Raw genomic sequence first — 19,787 nt, 5'->3', positions numbered from 1 at the left:
CAGTGACCATGTTTAAGGGGTCTCATATGGGTACGGTCGCCACAATGTCTTTATACTGTAGTGCCAACGAGTATTCAAAACAAACATGGGCAATCCCCAACAAGACCCAAGTACATGCTGGGTATATGCTGCAACATTTCAGTTACATTTCTGCAGACAGACTAATGGCCCATCAGATTAACAGCGGGGGTCCCTGCCTGTCCCATTCAAACTGAATGGGACTGCCAGGGACCCCTGCTATGTTAATCCGATGGGCCATTACTCTCTGCAGAAATGTCACTGAAATGTTTGCAGCATGTACCTGGTGATAACCCCAGATTTTCCAATGCAAGTTTTAGAATACTCGTCGGCGCACCTGTAATACGGGACGTCGAAATCCAGGATTAAAGTGTGATGTCATAATAAGTGATGGATTCTTTGCAAACGCTTTGGGGCGAACGGTATCTCCCGTTTGATCACTATATTCTTTGGTTTTTATTATCTCTGCACTTTGCGAGGCGGGGAAAGGTTACAGACCTAACACATAGCGATGGGAGAAAACGTAACGCCTATAGGGACGGGTGTCAGGGTATTATGGGATCCTCAGGCAGTGTTCTAACTTTATTATTTTGATAATTTAGTAAGGCGACGTATATCGGAAAAGGTCACTATTACACTCACGTAGAAATGTTACGTTTTTAGGACTGATTTTATTACAGTCATTTGTAGTTCAGGCATTTCACATGAAGGCCCTAAAATACGGGACAATGATGCGTCCCAACAGACCTTTCCGGGACAAGTCAATGAAATAAGGGACAATCCCGTATATATATACGGGACGTCTGGCAATCCTACATCTGGGTACTTAAATCTGACACCTATAAGTATGTTTAATGTATTTATTAAAGGGAGACTTTGGAGGGGTTTGATTCCTCTGGCTGCTCCCTTCTGTGTGATGTCACTGTGTGATGTCACTGTGGGATTAGCGAGCGCTTGTACAGCCAGAGTCCCCCCTACCCACCACCCTGTATCTTTATTGGTTCTCTGATAATGACAGGGGAGAGGGATAAGGGGAACACTTGATTGACAAACACTTCCCCATTCACTTTTCTGAATATTAAAACTATATTTTAGGGATTTTTGTGAACAAATTGTAGTCTTTAATAGGAAGGTGTTTATATGTACATAAGAAATCCAACACCTTACTGGAGAGAGCCACCACTGTCTCTAAGACAATATTTCAGGGTATCCTTGCAGGGCACATCTTGTCATCTCCAGAGTGCCATTTGTGAACAAAATATTTTGTCTGTTTCCATCTGCTGGGACAGGAAAGAAGCAGGAAACCTTGGTGATGGTTTGAATTGCACTTGATAATTAACATGAATATTTTGCCCATTGGGGTTCAAACAGCCTTCTGTGCATTGCATATAGCTGGAATCGAATCTTATTTTTGCCTTGCATGACATACAGTATTGGCATCTGTTTTGTTGGAACTTCCTTTCCTTATCTCACTGCAACATTAACCGTGTACTCCATTGGATGACCAAGACTATAATACCATCAAGGAAACGTAGAATAGTTAATGCTTCTCTCTACCAGTTTCCAAATAACAGGTCATGCATTGAAGTTGACTTCTTAACCCATGTTGCCCAAATCCAAAATGGCAGTGTTGGCAAAATGTGTGCCATCGTGTCCACTCTATCAAATGTATGGTTTTGCAGCCTGAGCCATGTCACGTCTAATATCTTGATACAAAATAAGTTATGGTGAGTAAAAAAGTGACATAACCCTTCACCGTACAGTGTACAGCAAATACAAATACCACATGTGAGCACATCACATGTATCAGAGAGGTTCACAAACTTGCCTTTCCCCATTATCTCTTAGCATACAAAGCTTCCACTGCAGCCAGGGATTCTGGGTAAGGACATGCAAATGAGCACTCAGTGTGTCACGTTTTGCTTCTTGTCCATATTAACATGGACCCCTATAAGCTTCTGCTTGCCATATACCGTATAGAGATACTGCAGATAGGCAAGTTTGCGGACCTGTCTTGAGACACGTGAATGTGCTCGTAAGTGATATTTTTATTTGCTGCTAATACAGCTGAACCCCGTTATAACGCGGTGCTCTGGGTTCCCATAATGAGACCGTGTTAACTTGGATCGCGAAATGGCCGCCCTTGAGGACTTATCCGGCATCTGCAGCTCTCTCCCTGCTTCTTCAGGCTGCGTCCATGTGTGCGGCGCACATCTCCAAGGTTTTTTTTTTTTTTAATTACATTTATTGCTTTATTGCTAACGGACACACACACAAACCCCTCCCCTCCTCCCTACACTAACAATTTTAGCTTAAACTTAACTTCTAGTACACAGTACTGAAAGGCAGTACAAGTTAAGTTTCATAATAGAGTCCAATGACATCACACCAATCCTATGGTACAGTGGTAGAGAATCCCTATTACTGTATGAAGGGTCATGGCTTCGATTCCTGCATGGTATGCTATTAGAGTGTGTGTGTGTGAGTGATGTGGTGTGTGTGTGTGTGTGTGTGTGTGTGTGTGTGTGTGTGTGTGTGTGTGTGTGTGTGTGTGTGTGTGTGTGTGTGTGTGTCCCCGTTAGCAATAAAGCATTGAATGTTATTAAAAAAAAAAAAAACCTTGGAGACGCGCGCCGCGCACGTGAACGCAGCCTGAAGAAGCAGGGAGAGAGGAGAGAGCTGCAGATGTTGGGTAAGTCTTCGCGCGGCGGCCATTTCGCTTTAAAAAAAAAACTTAAAGATGCTTTTAAAACGAGAGCCAAACTCGGACCGCGTTATATGCGGATCTGCGTTGTAGTGGATCTCGCTTTAACTGGGTTGAGCTGTATCTTGATTTTTTTTCCGATCAAGGAATGCCCTTACAAGCTTTCCAAGTCGGGAGGATTCATGGAATATATGTACGGTTTCCAAATAACCTTTTGCTTTTTCTTTCTTCCTCTTCATTGTAAAAATTTCATTTATTTATCAAATGTCATTTTATTTATGTAAAATAATGTTTGCTGTACCCATGAAGACGGGCAACATTATGATTGTTGTTGATTTGATCTTCATTGGGGCATCATGGGATACATTGCACTGATATACTGTTATGTACTTGTATATATCATAGAACGAATAGCTTTGGGCCTAAATTAAAAAAAGTTATTAAACATAACTTGAGTTCTAAAACAGCAGCTAGAAAGAAATACAGAAGTTACTTTCTGGGTTAGTGCTTTCACATCAATGAATGTAACATTTTATTCAAGTAGAGCCAATACTCTAGAAGTGGAACTCTAATTGATGTTTCTAACACTATGATTTAGCCAACAAGGTATCATCTTTTCTCAACAACCTGGACAACAGCTTCTTTTTATTCTCCAGATAACGCCATTTGAAAGAGAAAATTGCAATCGGAAAGTCCATTGCAAGGATTCAGTCACAGATAAGGTTGTCTGAGTTGAACCAGTTCAAGTTTAAAAGATAAGACGTTCACTGCAGACTGTGTCCATTGATCTATTGTACTATGAGACAAAGGAAAGGAAATAGTTCCTTTAGCACATTGTCCTCATATTGGAAGCCCCAAGAGCAATATCAGCAATATTTAGCACCTCTTTTATATATGCACTTCCCATTATTCAATTCATAAAACAACCTCAAATGTCCAGTTTTTATGCTGGTTAGTTACTTTACAAAATGGTTGTCACCCTGGAGAATTGTTTTTTTGTTTTGTTTTTTTTAAAGATATTTTTCTTGGAATAATACATTGAGACACACCTTGTTTTCAACTGTGTTTTAGGAAGACACAAGGATAAATATATATATATATATATATATATATATATATATATATATATATATATATATATATGTGTGTGTGTATATATATATATATATATATACAACATTACCATTCTCTCGTCCGGTAAAGAAAGACTGCACTCGGTTCAGTAATCATGAAAAACTGTATTGGGCATCTGAATAGAAAAGATAAGATAAGTCACCCAATGCCCCCCTTGAGAAAGGTCCTATTCCAGGACCGAAACGTCGGATTGGGTGACTTATCTTTTCTATTCAGATGCCCAATACAGTTTTTCATGATTACTGAACCGAGTGCAGTCTTTCTTTACCGGACGAGAGAATGGTAATGTTGTTTTTCTATTATTTGAGACTAGCACCTGTCTATATGAACCAGTACATTGAGTGCAAGCTGTGATGTTTGTTTTATATAGATATAGAGATATATATATAGAGATATATATATTCTCGATTTTGCCCTAGATCACACAGATTTTATGTAGCCCAGGCAAGAACTGAACCCCTAACAATTTTTACGTCACCTCTCCTTATTGATGTAACGTAGCATATGGGGACTGTTCTATATGGCCACCATATTACAGGTATCAGCCATATACATTTACCCATTTAAATTCAGGGAATCATGCTCCTTCCTTTACTTTTTTTTAAATAAAAAAATCATCATCACTAACAAATGTATAAAATGGGGGAAGGGTGCAGGTTTGGAGACCTGCGGTTGGCATACGGAAACACCCATGGGTTCTTGGTCTGTGTTGAAAAGCCAGAGCTCTGTTAGCTATTGCTTATAAGCAGAATAAACGCCTCCAGAAACAAGTGCTGCAGCTTTAACATAAGATACGTGCTTCTCCTTCACACAAACAGGATCAATTTTTCGGAACAGGCTCCAGTGGGGACAGCCTTCTTAAACCGAAGATTCTCACGCTAGGAAAAAAATAGAAAGATATGGTCTCGATAAACCTCCCGCCCCCTCCTCCTCCTTTTCTTTTCCTCTCTTCTTTCCAAAATCCACCAAAACTGAAGAAAAATCCAAGTGACTGTTCCTAGCAGCTGTGTGGCCTGGAGTTTGCCGCGGAAGCCGGCTTCCTGCAGACTCTATTCATCACCTGCTTCAAAGACAGCCTAGCTGGTTATAGTTTGCAGGCCAGGTAGGGTGCCATTGTGAGCAGTCTGGAAGGATTAGCATCAAAGCCAGAGCAACCAGGCCCTCGGTCTCGGACTGCCATTCAGACCTAGCAGGGAGAGGCTCAGACTATCCAAGGTCAGAGTATCCAGCGTGAGTACGACTGGGAAAGGATCCTGAGAATAGAAGGCTTTTTTATGAAACCATGGCGCAAGCGCTTAGAACAGCAGGTGTCCTCCACCCGCAACACATACATCTCTTTATGTCCCTATACAGTAGCTGACAACGAGATAATGGAGCTTTGTTTTTCTAATTATCTTGCAGGGGGGGGGGAAAAGACAACTGTACATCATCTGTAGCATAGATCAGCATCGAGCTAAAAGCCTTCTTTATCCGCGACGCCATAAAGAAATATATAAGAAAAACCACGGTTGTGGGGGGAGGGGGCGTAGAACCCCCCCCCCCCCTCTCTTTCTTTTTTCGGACGTGCAAATTTACAATGAAGCTGACAGTATTAACCATTTATAATCCGTGGCGTTTGTAGTTCGCAGCAGGAGATTCTGGAGCGGGGCTGAAAACGCACAGCGCAACATGATGAAGTATTTCCCCCGGGTTATCAAGCGCCTGCAAATTAGTTTCAGGGGTTAGCAAATGATTGCGCAGACCGGTTTCAAAGAAATGAAGTTGCCGTGACGTATTAAAATATTGACATATATATATTTTATAGGGGTATATTGTGTCGGGGGGGGGGGGGATGATCCTCTGCATGAGTTGTCATGGCGACAAGGATGTTCAACTGATGAACTGTACTCTCCATTGTCCAATCAGATAGTGGAGCTTAAGCTGGAGCAAGAACAGGAGAAGACATACCTTTTCCAGCAGCACAACACGGAGAAGGATAGCATAGTCAAGGACCGCGAGCAGGCAATCGATATGCTGGAGAAGGAGCTCCGCATCACCGTGTCGGATCATGAGACCAAGTCCCAGTCATTGAGACAGCAAGACTCACAGGTAACCAATAACAATACATAGCGAGTCATTGGCGGGCGTCCATGCTCATAACCCCTTCCCTCCTGAAGAATGGGGGGGTGACGCATTCCTGGTCCATCCAGTAGCCAAAAGGTTAATGTGGTGTAAATACATTCTTCATTTATTTATTATATTGTTTTAATCGATATTGCGAATCGTATGGCACCGTGTGCGCCTCTGACATTCAACAATTTTCCTTTTCCACTTCCCCTTTTTTTTGGGGGGGGGGGGTGGCTGGAACACGTTGATTTGTCTTCTCCCCTCCCTCCCTGCACCATGTCTGAAATTTCAGATGGAAAACCACAGGTAGCCAGATTAAGAATCCCGTGGTGCGTTGGTACTCGGCCTAATTTTCTTTCATAATAGATTCGCTTGGAGAGAGGAGGGGGCAATACAATGCCCACTCTCCCCTTCTGAACCATCTGCCTCAGCATCCTAGCCCTAAAATCAGTGTGAAATCTAGGTTTTCTTGGCGCCCAATTCTTCTCCGCACCTCGGCTCGGCAGGTAACGCGCTGGCTTGTAGTATTGATTGAATCTGGTCTTTTATTTTTTCTCTCTGCTGTGCACCTCATTGTCTGGGTCATATTATCCGCACAGACGCTTCCTTGTTTTAAAGCAGATTTGATATATGTTTTGTTTCACGTACACACGTAGCCCTCCCGACATCCATCAGTACGGGGCACTGTTGGAAGCCGTTGTGCAGAATAACCCCCAGCTGTGGTATCTTTCATTCTTCAGAATGCCCACTGTCAGCATGGAAAATAACCTTTACTAGTTTAAAACTGGGGGGGGGGGGGTGCAGCCAACAGGAATGTTTTTTTTTTTCCTCTTTCCTTTTTCATTGTTTGTCAAATTCTTTACAGACACACACAGAAAAAGGCCTATAGGAAATTCGTTATAAAACGCTCTATGTAAAAATAATGGATACATTTGTAGCGATATGCAGGGTCTCTGCAGCTTTACGATTTGCCGATTTTAAATCGGCACCACAATCTCGTATTTACACGACTCCCATCTTATTCTTTGCTGAGTTTGCTGCTCCACATTTCACTTAATTGGATGTAACTAAGACTCATTTTTATTTTTACAAAATACTTACAGTATACAGAGGTGTATATAATAGTTTATTCCTTTCCAGAAGGTAATTCATGTCTTTGCCTTTATAAAATGGTTTACATTCCTTAAAATTAGTTAATTATAGAATATTTATGTACAGGCATACCCCGCATTAACATACGCAATTGGACCGAAGCATGTATGTCAAGCAAAAATGTACTTAAAGTGAAGCACACCCTTTTACCCACTTATCGATACATGTACTGTACTGCAATCGTCATATACTTGCATAACTGATGTAAATAACGCATTTGTAGCAGGCTCAATAGTCTCCCCGCTTGCGCACAGCTGCTGTACAGGTAGGGAGCCGGTATTGCTGTTCAGGACGTGCTGACAGGCGCATGCGTGGTCTGCCGTTTGCCTATTGAGCGATATGTACTTACTCGCGAGTGTACTTAAAGTGAGTGTCCTTAAACCGGGGTATGCCTGTACAACACTTGGGCCTTATTTTCCAACCAGCTGTATATATTGTAGGAATAACAGGTTTGCAGTCCTTCTTCGTTTCCCTTGTCCCAGTTCACTATAATATAATTTGGGTAGGCGCTTAGACAGCTATACTGTCCTCAGGAATTCACAGTACTTGGCTTGAAGATCCATATACCATTATTTTCTTACAAGTTGAGACCACTGACATGCTCTCCCATTCAGAAAACTCTGTTTCCATGCTGATCAATTTTAAGAAACACCAGCTTTGGTCCTTGCTGCTTGGGGATTCCATGGCATTTCATACAATAACAAATCAGAGCTCATAGCTGTATCCAGAGAAGTATCTAGTATGAGTCATTCTCAAAATATTGTCTCTTGTTAACTTTCTATTAAATGTTAAGATTTCTGTAGGGCACTTAGTATAGATTTTGGAACAACAATGGATTTTACTGTGAATTACTCACGTTTTTGTGTATATTCATATACATAGGTGTATATATATATAGATGAAAACGGTTTGCCTACTTTGGCATTTGGCCATCAGTCTTGTATTTCAAGTGTACAATTCTTTGCAGGTTGAGCTACCACATATACAGGCATGTTTGTATTCATCTGCTTTACTGATCCTATTTGGATTCTTGTACAACAGGCGTCTGTTTATAAATGGAGTTCTGATCAATATGAGCATCCTCCTTGACCACCATGGCTTCTGGAAATGTATGCCAATCACATTCAAAGTAAATTCCTTCCCAAGCAAATTCTTGTTCTCTAATGAGATCATGTCTTCTTCGCATTGAAAATTAAGTATTTTACATCACAATTATATCTCATCTTTTTCACTTATGCTATCAATGTGTTGATACTAGAGTCAATTATATGGTCACTTGCTTTATATTCATGATGTGCATTAGTGACCGCTAAATAGTTTTTCACTCCAGTCTGTGCTAGTGGGAATGCTGGTTAATTAGCGGTGTTTATGATAAGCGTCGTCCTTCGTGGATCATTGTGAATCCGTCTATCTCATCCTTTTAAAATGTTTTCCAATGTATATTGTGACATACACAACTTTGAAACTTTGAATAAGATGGATCACTACATGTTGCTCTCCTCTTAACCTCAGTATTTTGTCAATATCATCCTAAGCTAACGTTGACATCTTTTATGCACGTTTGGTAGAGCAAAATGGCTTAAAATGCATCATTGTTTCTGCACAGAGGGCTGTACAGGCATACCCCGCATTAATGTACGCAATGGGACCGGAGCATGTATGTAAAGCAAAAATGTACTTAAAGTGAAGCACTACCTTTTTTCCACTTTTCGATGCATGTACTGTACTGCAATCGTCATATACGTGCACAACAGATGTAAATAACGCATTTGTAACAGGCTCTATAGTCTCCCCGCTTGCGCACAGCTTTGGTACAGGTATGGAGCCGGTATTGCTGTTCAGGACGTGCTGACAGGCGCATGCGTGAGCTGCCGTTTGCCTATTGAGCGATATGTCCTTACTCGCGAGTGTACTTAAAGTGAGTGTCCTTAAACCGGGGTATGCCTGTATTAACTACGCGCTGCTAAGCCCTATGGTACTTTACCGCCCATGCACTTGAATGGCCAATAAGGTGTCTTACGGCTAAGCACCACTTAGTAAATGTGGAGCGGTGTGGCATCTGCGGAAAATCAATTTGTCTGTTTGCTCCAGTTTTTCCAGCAGTCATTTTTAATGAAAATACGCTATCTCAACTTCATTTAGAGGCTGCCAAACAGGTCAGAGTATCATGAATATATTTCCAGGATCACCTCTGATTTTGCGAGTATAATTGAATGTAGAGAAGAAAGGCTTTGGATTTCAGTATGTTGAGTATCCATAGGGGAAATATGGATGATGAAAAGCCTTTCTCGATGGATTGCTTCAACTATCAGACAATTTGTTGGGCAATATAGCTGCTTCTCATGTCTGGTGTTCTAGAGTCAGCTCATGGTTGAGCATTGTGTCCTCCGTTGACTCATCGGACCTGATTTTTGAGGCCCTGTAATGTCCCCATTGACAGCAGAAAGATAGCAGATTAGTTGTCCATAATTTTTGTTGTCGGAGCCTCAAAATCAGGAGAGACGAGGTAAAGTTGCAACCAACCAGGATTGAGACACATCGGCAAGTCGGGGTCTGCATGCACGCGGTAGGGGGCAAACCAAGGAGTGATACCATACCCCGGGGAAGGAGCAGTGCTGGCAAAGAAGGATCTTTTCATAAAGCCATCCGGCCGGCACTGTACAGCAAACGTTGTCCTTTTTATGATTGTAGGAGGAAGATGCCAGCGGATGAAAAATGGTCAGCCAGGAGATCTAAGATTTTTTAGAGGAAATTTTGTATGCACTCAGCTTACGAGATTTACCAGGCTTCTGGTTTGCTTCTCATGTAGTCACTGTTTCAAGAGGCAGATATTTTTTCTAACCCCATGAGACCTAACATAGAAGATAATATATATCTGCAGTGCTACACTATGGAAAAACAAAAGTAAGAATGAATTCACAAAGATAAAAAGGATTTGTTAAAATGCTCATTTTCATGGATTTGGGGGGCTTTTGCTTTAAACCTACAGTAATGGCATTCTGCCAAAGTACTGAATGTTCACTAATGAGCATTGCCTCTAAAAACTCTGTCTTTGGTCCTAAAGATATACTGTAGCTGTTTAATTATTTCTGGTTTTACCTATTAAAAGTGGAATGCTGTTAAAATGATTAAAAAAAAGACAGCCCTGCTACATCACCGATATTTAATTTGCCTTGACTGAGGCAAATCAAACAAGAATTCAGAAATATGCTAAAGATGTAAGTTTCTTGAAAACAGACCTAAATTAGGCCCCCCAGTAATCTGAAGGTCAGACCATTCTAATTGTCGATCCGTTGAAAATGGATTTGAAAAAACTTTAGAAACTTTGAGGGAACATCCTCTTTAAGGCTTTGTATAACAGGGTGAGAACGGGTAACTGCTCAAATGATACAATTATTTCCCAGTGTCATTAGTGAATATTATCCAAGGAGAACAATGACACCTCAACATTGCCAATCAAAACGTAACACCTGAAAGTCGGCACATTATACAATTTATGTTCTAGTTGTCGTACCCATAATTAGATATTAGGGCCATGTTTACAAAGCAGTGCTATGCCTTAAGGTTCGTTACATCCCATTCAAGTGTGAGAGGGCAGAAAGGTGCTTAATGGCTTAGCGCTGCTTAGTAAATATGGTTATTTCAACTTTGCTGATGACACCAAATTGTGTAAGGTAGTAAAATCAGAGCAGGGTCTCATTTCTCTCCAGAAGGATATGGATAGACTGGAAACTTGGGCAGGTAAATGGCAGATGAGGTTTAATACAGATAAATGTAAGGTTATGCATTTGGGAATCAAGAATAAACCGGCGACTTACAAATTAAATGGGGATAAATTGAGGGAATCCTTGATGGAGAAGGATTTAGGAGTGCTTGAAGACTGCAGGCTTAGCAATAGTACCCAATGTCAGGTGGTAGCTGCAAATGCAAATACGATCTTACCTTGTATTAAACGGGGTATGGATGGAAGGGAGATAAGCATAATCATGCCCCTCTATAAAGCATTAGTAAGACCACACCTTGAATATGGAGTATAGTTTTGGGCACCACTCCATAAAAAAGGCATTATGGAACTAGAGAGAATGCAGAGAAGAGCCATAAAATTAATAAAGGGAATGGAAAATCTGATTTATGAGGAGAGACTAGCTAATTTAGATTTGTTTACATTAGAAAAGAGGCATCCAAGAGGGGATATGATAACTATATATAAATATATTCAGGGTAAATACAAAGAGCTTTCAAAATAACTATTCATCTCAAGGGCAGTACAAACTACACAGTGTCATCCCTTTAGGTTGGAGGAAAGGAGATTTCACCAGCAACAAAGTAAAAGTTTCTTTACAGTTGGGGCAGTTACAGTGTGGTATTCATTACCCATGGAGACTGTGATGGCAGATACTATAGACTTCTTTTTAGAAAGGAAACATATACAAGGATATACCAAATAAGTAAACATGGGAAGGATGTTGATCCAGGGAAAAATCTGATTTGCCATTACTGGAGTCAAAAGATAAGAAAAATAATTGCTGATACTAATTAAAATATATGAAAATTTGTAGGGATTGTCCCTATGGTATATAGATGTCAGCTGACGCTCTTACCTTAAGAATGTATAGTAGTGAAAAATGGGTAACACTGGGAACATTACAATAAAAAAAATATGATATTAACAAATTGATGTATAATAACTAACAAAATACCCAAAGAACACAGAGTCCAATTCAGCAGAACATAGGTGTGCAGCTTCTTAAAACCGGAACTAACCCCAGGTCCGGTGCGAACTATAAGAAAAAAGACAAAAAGAAAAAAGAGCAAAAACCCATGGTGTAGTATTGTCAGTTTATGTGATAGAAAAACGGTTATAAACACTTACACAGGTAAGTTGTTAGAAGGCACTTCAATATTGGGAAACTTGATTGCAAATAGACTCCGGAACAATCGTAGTCCACTTGTCTGTTTAGCTGGGTGCTCACTGTCTTTCCCTGCTGTCCTCCACTCGATGAGCGGCGTGCATCCGCTTTCGCGTCACGTGACACGTAGCTCATGACGTCAGCGTGTATGTCGTCGATCGGGGGTTGGGCATTCGGCAGACACTCACTTCTCTTCCAAGCCAGACGTACAAGATCTCAGGATTCTCCGTGCGTCCGTTCGTAATTTCCAGTTACAGGCAACCTTTGCAGTAACAGCCCTACTCGTTTCGAAGAACCTCTCCTCTTCGTCAGGGGCACTGTTGCTGCCAGGTTGCTGGTGATCTTTATATAGGGGTGCTAGGTATGCTACCACCTATAGAAAACTGTTTGGTAATAGGTTTTCACTATTATCGTTTGTTCACATTAGGGTATAGAATCTTAAAAATTGGCAATAATACCAAAAAATAATAATTTTAAAATATATTGAATTAAACTAAGAACTAATGTTAGTATAATTAGATATGCATATGGAACCACTGTGAATGTTAAAAACAACAATTATTACAACAAAAGAAAATAGTCATAAAAAACAAGTTATCTTTAATACAATCAATACTTAAAAACACCAGCTTAATACCATGTCCCCTAATGGGTTAAATGAAGACATTGATCTTGCAGCATTTTTATAGATAATACTTAGAATCCCCCCCCCTTTTTTTCTTCTTTTTTACCACATTTATTAAATTTTTATAATAACAATTTAACCTATTGAGAGTTTTTTAAGTATTGATTGTATTAAAGATAACTTGTATTTATGACTATTTTCTTTTGTTGTATTAATTGTTGTTTTTAACATTCACAGTGGATCCATATGCATATCTAATTATACTAACATTAGTTCTTAGTTTAATTCAATATATTTTAATATCCACATCTATATCTTAAAATTATTATTTTTTGGTATTATTGCCAATTTTTAAGATTCTATACCCTAATGTGAATGTTACAAACGATAATTGTGAAAACCTATTACCAAACGGTTTTCTATAGGTGGTAGCATACCTAGCACCCCTGTATTAAGATCACCAGCAACCTGGCAGCAACAGTGCCCCTGACGAAGAGGAGAGGTTCCGCGAAACGCGTAGGGCTGTTACTGCAAAGGTTGCCTGTAACTGGACATTACGAACGGACGCACGGAGCATCCTGAGATCCTGTACGTCTGGCTTTGAGGGGGAATGAGTGTCTGCCGAATGCCCAACCCCCGATCGACGACATACACGCTGACGTCATGAGCTACGTGTCATGTGACGCGAAAGCGGATGCACGCTGCTGATTGAGTGGAGGACAGCAGGGAAAGACAGTGAGCACCCAGATAAACAGACAAGTGGACTACGATTGTTCCGGAGTCTCTTTGCAATCCAGTTTCCCAATATTGAAGTGCCTTCTAACAACTTACCTGTGTAAGTGTTTATAACCGTTTTTTCTTTCACATAAACTGACAATACTACACCATGGGTTTTTGCGCTTTTTTCTTTTTGTCTCATTACTGGAGTCAGTAAGGAATTAATTTTTCCCCCTTATGAGATATCATTGGATAATGTTTCATTGGGTTTTTTTGTTTGCCTTCCTTTGGATCAATATATTGTAAATACAAATATAGAATTAATATCTGTAATCTGAATTTAACATAGGTTGAACTTGATTGACATATTTTTTCAACCTCATCGACTATGTAACAGTGTTTTAAACGCTTCCACTATTTGGTGGAAAGCTGCATGAGTCATGCAGAATAGATATGGAATAACAACTCATAGTTCTTAAAAGCAGTAATTAAAGACATTGGGAATATTGTTAACAGGTGGCCTGCTTTCCTGGCTACTTAGTTTTAATCTGTTAACTAGTTCTGTTTCCATGCAGTCGCTGACCTGTGGTCGGTTACATGCTTAGGGTAGACATAAGGTTAGTCTAAATATGAAAGCCAAGGATCAGCTAGGGTCTGAGGGTTTACAGCACGTAGGAAAATGGCAGATTGGGTGGGCCAAGTGGTTCTTACCTGCCGTCAGATCTATGTTTTGATGTGTTGTTGACTTTCTGACAATGAAAAGTGGGGTAACATTGGTCTGATTCTGTAAGTTTATTAATTATTAATAATTTGCTTTTGGAATCTCCTCCAGAAGAGTACAACAGTGGAAATGCTGATACCAATGGTCACATACAGTACACAACCTGAACACATTTTCTGAATGACCACATGCAGGAGTTGATCGGAAACCTGCCTTGAGAAAACTCCTTACCCACCGGCGGATTTCAAAATCCACCACACCTAGGCACTTGCCTATGTCGGCTGCCTCCTTGCTGCCGCTCACCTGCTCCTTTGGAATCCTGGCGTCAAATGACGCCTTGGATGCGGTGCATTGCCATGGAAACGTGACGTCATGACATCATTTGACGTCGCCATGCAGAGAGACTCCGTGTTACGCTACATTGGTGATGTCACGCTGCGTCATTTGACGCTTGGATTCCAAGCGAGCAGGAGGGCGACAGCAAGGAGGCGGCCAGACACAGGCAAGTGCCTTCCTATTAGGTCCGATAGCCCAGAGAGCGCGGCAAAAGCATATGGGGGTGGATATTTTTGCCGCCCTGGGCATAATGAGAAATCTGACACTGTCCTTATCTGTTAAATGTTGTTTCTGACTTCTAATAGACAAACACATTTTGACAGCCTAAAATCATCCAGCTTTTGTCAAATAAATGAATAATATTTAAAGTAGTGTAGGACATTGACAGTATACGTAGCCTGAGGGTAGCCAGCTGGCTATCATGTAATTAAGAGAACATTACGAAGAATCTGGAATAGTAGCATTCATCATTTCCAATATTATTCTTTCAAACATTAGAAGGTACAGATGAAGCTGGCTTAGATGTCCCTTGTGGGGCGTTATTTGGGATACCTTGTGATACTCTGCACCAACACTGCGATTGAATCCTATGGAAACTCAGTGATATTTTGTATTATAACTGGATATGTTGTGTTATTGGGGGAACAATGTGGCACACTACATCTGTAAAGCAGGTAGTGATATTTATTTAGCTTCCAGAAAAAAATCAGTTTAAGAGTACCTATACTGCAGTTGAATATCGATGTTTATACATGTAATCTTTGTGGGAAAGCTCAAGATTGTTTTCTCATCATCACATCATGCTGAATTAATCATTATAATGCATGGTGGGTACCTGCTATACCTTTAAATTAAGTATTTCTACAAAATAAAATAGAAGTTTGCCAACTCTCAGTGGGAATGCATGTAGCAGTTACGACTTGGAGAATCTCACTTGATGCGTATACTTGATTCCCGATGCCAGCTGGATGGCTTCCGCTAAAAAAAAATAGGCTCTTGAGTGATGCCGAAATCTTATATCTATAAACATCAGTTATTCAGTGAACTTATAGGGTGGATAAGATCATGCAGTGCCGTACTAGCCTTTGTGTAGTCGGATTCCCAATTAATTTACAAGTTACGTTTCATGCATTTGGTGCAAAGCGCTGTGGACTTCCTGGTTTATTTAATGGCCAAGAAATAGAGGTCAAGGATTCATGATGGTAAAAGAAAAGCAGTTAGCCAATCCAATTATAGTGTACGCATGAAATGTTCCTACTCCTAACTCCACCTATTGCTCCAGTCCTTTTTACATGTTCGCGCAAGTGAAGCGATGTTCCTTGATGTTAAAAAGATTCATACCCTAAAGGATCTAATGTACAGTAGTTTAACATCAAAGCAGACCATTTGGGAGCTTGAAACATACCATAACTTCAACAGTGTAAACATCCATCATTGTTGTAGGTCTTACTACAAAAAGCGTTTATGGTTTTGATGTTGAATAAGAATATACCGTGAAACTTTTGGGAGGAAGGGAAGATCTCTTCTTCTACAATGGGTGTGCTGCACCATCAATTATTAATAGCGCTTTCCCCTTATAGACGGCATTACGACTTGGTTTTTGGGATTTGTGCTGGGCAGGTTTTAGAGGGCAGTTTTAATGGGCAACAAGGGTCAGAAGTGGTCAGCATCTGTATGGTATTGGGGCTTCTGTTCTCTAGTTGAAGAGGCTTTAGTATGTCAATTTTCAAGGGTGTATGGGCCTAAGGCTGCGTTCATAGAGATGGGAGCAGTGCTGAACCGTGCTGACTCTGAGGCTCGCCTGCTGAAGTCTGTGCGATTTCATGCACATGCAGGCGAGCCAGCGGGCGCGATCGGGAGGCGGGGGGAGGCTGAGGGATGCGGGGCAGTGACGATGCTGGACCAATCGCCCGCGACGCACTGACGTCAACGTCACGGTGCCGACGTCACGGCGCTGTGACGTTGACGCTGCTTCGTGCTGATTGGATGTTTTCAGCCGACAGCGTGCTGAAAAACAGCTTGGCTGTCGGCTGAAAAATCCAACTCGTCAGCACGTCTGCGGACGCTCGCGTGAGCCCCCTCTAAAGACATCCTCATTGAGGATGCCGGGGCTCATCGCGGAGCGTCCACACGGCTCAGCGCAGCCTCCCCTGCTATGGATGTGGCCTAAACCTGAACCACTGCATGGATTTAATTATTTCCTAGAAATATGTCCTATTAAGGGAATAATGTCTGCATTACTCCTTTCATAGATTGCAAGCTGTTTGTGCTATAATTCATAGCTACTGACCTCTATTTATCAGTGGCTCAGTTTACGGCATTTCATACACATGTAGCACTGAAATATTTACTCAACCAAACAGCCTATTTCTCATGTGTAAATTGTAAAAAAAAAAAAGTCTGGTGTCACAGCACTGCCTGAATATGTAGTTACCATGGAAACTGCAACATCACAGGGAATGCCTTCAACTTTTATGATCAAACTTGTCTTTTTCAAAGATCTTCTATCTCACTGCTTGTCATGTGAGCTGTCACCGAGATTAAAATCTGCGTTTTTCCAGGATGTTTTAATGGTCGTTTTTACAGCATTTTTGGTAAATATTTTTTTTAACCTCCTCCGTGTCAGTGCATTGCCATGCCTTTATGTCCCCTGTGGCACTAGAAGGGTTAACAAAATCCCCTATAACAGGCTGGATTTAGTGATTGCCAGAACCTCAGTTGTTTTAATCCTGCAGGAATTCTCCATTATTGTGAAAAACATTCGCACCCAACACAGATTCCACGGGGTCTTGCCGATTGTTGTATACCCTGCGTATGATTCATTCGTAATCTAACCATGTGGAGACTTGAACTCTAGCCCCAAGACACAACAGAGACTTGATGTGAAAATGATTGGTGTTAAGTTTTAAAAGTATGTATCAGATCCACATCAGCTCTTAAATGCCACGTTCGCCTCCCCATACTTCCTTTCGACCTTCATTGGACCTCCTTTCGACCTTTATTGAAGAGCAAACCATTGTTGTGATGCTTTCTCATGTATGAGATAATACGGTTTTGCAAAAGGAAGTCGCTCTGTTTTTTAATGTAGCCCAAGTTTGTTTGGGAATGTTCGATAGACACGTAACAGATATACGCACAGACATACTGTATTTGCTGTGTCCCACTGCACTTTTACCTACGTACATGCGGCTTCTAAATGTAATAATGTTATCTATCATTTTCCACTTGACAAAGGGATTATGTCTTGCAGAGGTTAACACGTAAAAATGGAGAAAAGCGACTCACGGAATCTCAAAATTACTTAACCCATCAATTGTAACAAGATTGTTACAATTCCTGGGTGAAGTAACTCCTGCCAAGCGGCTTTTATTTACGCTTCCTAATCCTAAATTGAGGCACATGTGGCAAAGTAGAGCAAGTACCTTGATACAGTGATGCAAAGGTGTTGAGATGGAAATTAGTTTATTTGCAACAATTTTGCTCCAGAATGGCCATGATAATACAGGGAAAAATATATACACACAATGTTGTTAAAAGAAGTTATTAATGGAAGAATAAGATGCCATATTTGGCATGAGAAGTCTTTAGAGATATTCTTATAGTGTCACACTGATTAAAAGACAATCACATCTCCAGTATCACTTGCTCACTGACTTCATGGAACCATCATCTACTAAGGCTTATTGAAGTATCATGTATTGACGTTGGGGTTAGGCCTCTCAAATTTGTGCAGGACCATGGGAATATAGATTAACCCAGTGATCTAGGCACTGATGGTCCTTGGGACTAAGAAAACCAAGTTCAGACCCCATTGCCAGCTTCTTGTGACCTTGGATTAGTCACTTTGGCTGTGTTTACAAATCAGTGCTATTCCGTAATATACCCAGCACTGAAAGACATTGTCGTTGTTTGCAAATGCACAAAGGTAAGAGCAAACACGGGTCGTAGATAATGAGTTTATTGTAATTTTACAGAATGAGCATACAGGAGTGTCACAAGAGACTCTGCAAGGGGAGGCCCATGCAGCCTTTTTATACACATACTAGCTGAGAGCCCCGGCGTTGCCCGGGATGTTTGTGGTGTGGGTGTGGCATTTGGGTGGGGAGTGGTCCACGTGGCCCATGTGCGGTGGTAGTGCTGCTGTGGCTGTACTGATGGTGATTGTATCGGTGTGCTGATTTGGGAGGGTTTGGTGCTGATGTGGGGGTGCGGAGGTGGGTGTGCCGATGGGGGAGGTGCAAAGGTGCCGATGTGTGTGTGCTGATGGTGTTGATGGGGGCTGGGAATGGCGGGGAGCCGAGAATGCCAGTGTGCTGGGGGGGCATGGGATACCGGTGTGCTGATGTGGTGGTGCTGGGGATAGTGTGTGTGTGTGTGTGTATACACACGTGTGTGTGTGTATACATGTTTGTGTGTATACATTGTATGTGTGTGTGTGTGTGTGTGTGTATAGATGTGTACGTGTGTGTGTGTGTATACGTGTCTGTGTATACATGTTTGTGTGTGTATAAACGTGTGTGTGTATACACATGTGTGTGTGTATACACATGTGTATACACATGTGTGTGTGTATACACATGTGTATACACGTGTGTGTGTATACACATCGTGTGTACATTTGTGTGTGTGTACATTTGTGTGTGTGTACATTTGTGTGTGTGTGTACATTTGTGTGTGTGTACATTTGTGTGTGTGTACATTTGTGTGTGTGTACATATGTTTGTGTGTATACATGTTTGTGTGTATACATGTTTGTGTGTATACATGTTTGTGTGTATACATGTTTGTGTGTATACATGTTTGTGTGTATACATGTTTGTGTGTATACATGTTTGTGTGTATACATGTTTGTGTGTATACATGTTTGTGTGTATACATGTTTGTGTGTATACACGTGTGTGTGTATACACGTGTGTGTGTATACACGTGTGTGTGTATACACGTGTGTGTGTATACACGTGTGTGTGTATACACATGTGTGTGTGTGTGTGTATACATGTGTATGTGTGTATACCTGTGTGTGTGTTGCGCCCTTTCTCACTTCCGTTTGGCGCCGGAGGTGGGGGAGCGACACCTACCTGTACTTCCGGCCGCCGCCATCTTCTGACTCGGCGCCGCGAGGGAGGAAGGGGGTCCGCCATCTTACGCGCCGCGTGGCAGCTGCCTGTTCCCCCGCCGGGGGGGGGGGAGAGGTGATTTGGAGAGGGGATAGGTGATTTGGAGCGGGGAGGGGTGATTTGGAGCGGGGTGGGGGGAGAGGTGATGCCGCTGGGGAGGGGGATAGATGAGTTTGAGCGCCGCTGGGGAGGGGGGAGAGGTGATGCCGCTGGGGAGGGGGAGAGGTGATTTGGAGCGGGGAGGGGG

The 19,787-nt window shown here is 41.5% G+C and overlaps 1 protein-coding gene across 1 annotated transcript in view; it reads left to right on the top strand.

Moving 5' to 3' along the window:
- Positions 1-19,787, top strand: part of CEP112 (centrosomal protein 112) — a 287,868-nt gene that overhangs the window by 101,950 nt on the left and 166,131 nt on the right. The window contains exon 8 of the mRNA XM_075579533.1: positions 5,762-5,944. Within this exon, the coding sequence (XP_075435648.1) occupies positions 5,762-5,944 (183 nt within the window). The remainder of the gene's footprint in view (positions 1-5,761; positions 5,945-19,787) is intronic.

The sequence above is a fragment of the Ascaphus truei genome, chromosome 22, assembly GCF_040206685.1.
Source record: "Ascaphus truei isolate aAscTru1 chromosome 22, aAscTru1.hap1, whole genome shotgun sequence".
NCBI lineage: Eukaryota > Metazoa > Chordata > Amphibia > Anura > Ascaphidae > Ascaphus > Ascaphus truei.
This window is presented reverse-complemented; position numbering and strand designations above follow the sequence as displayed.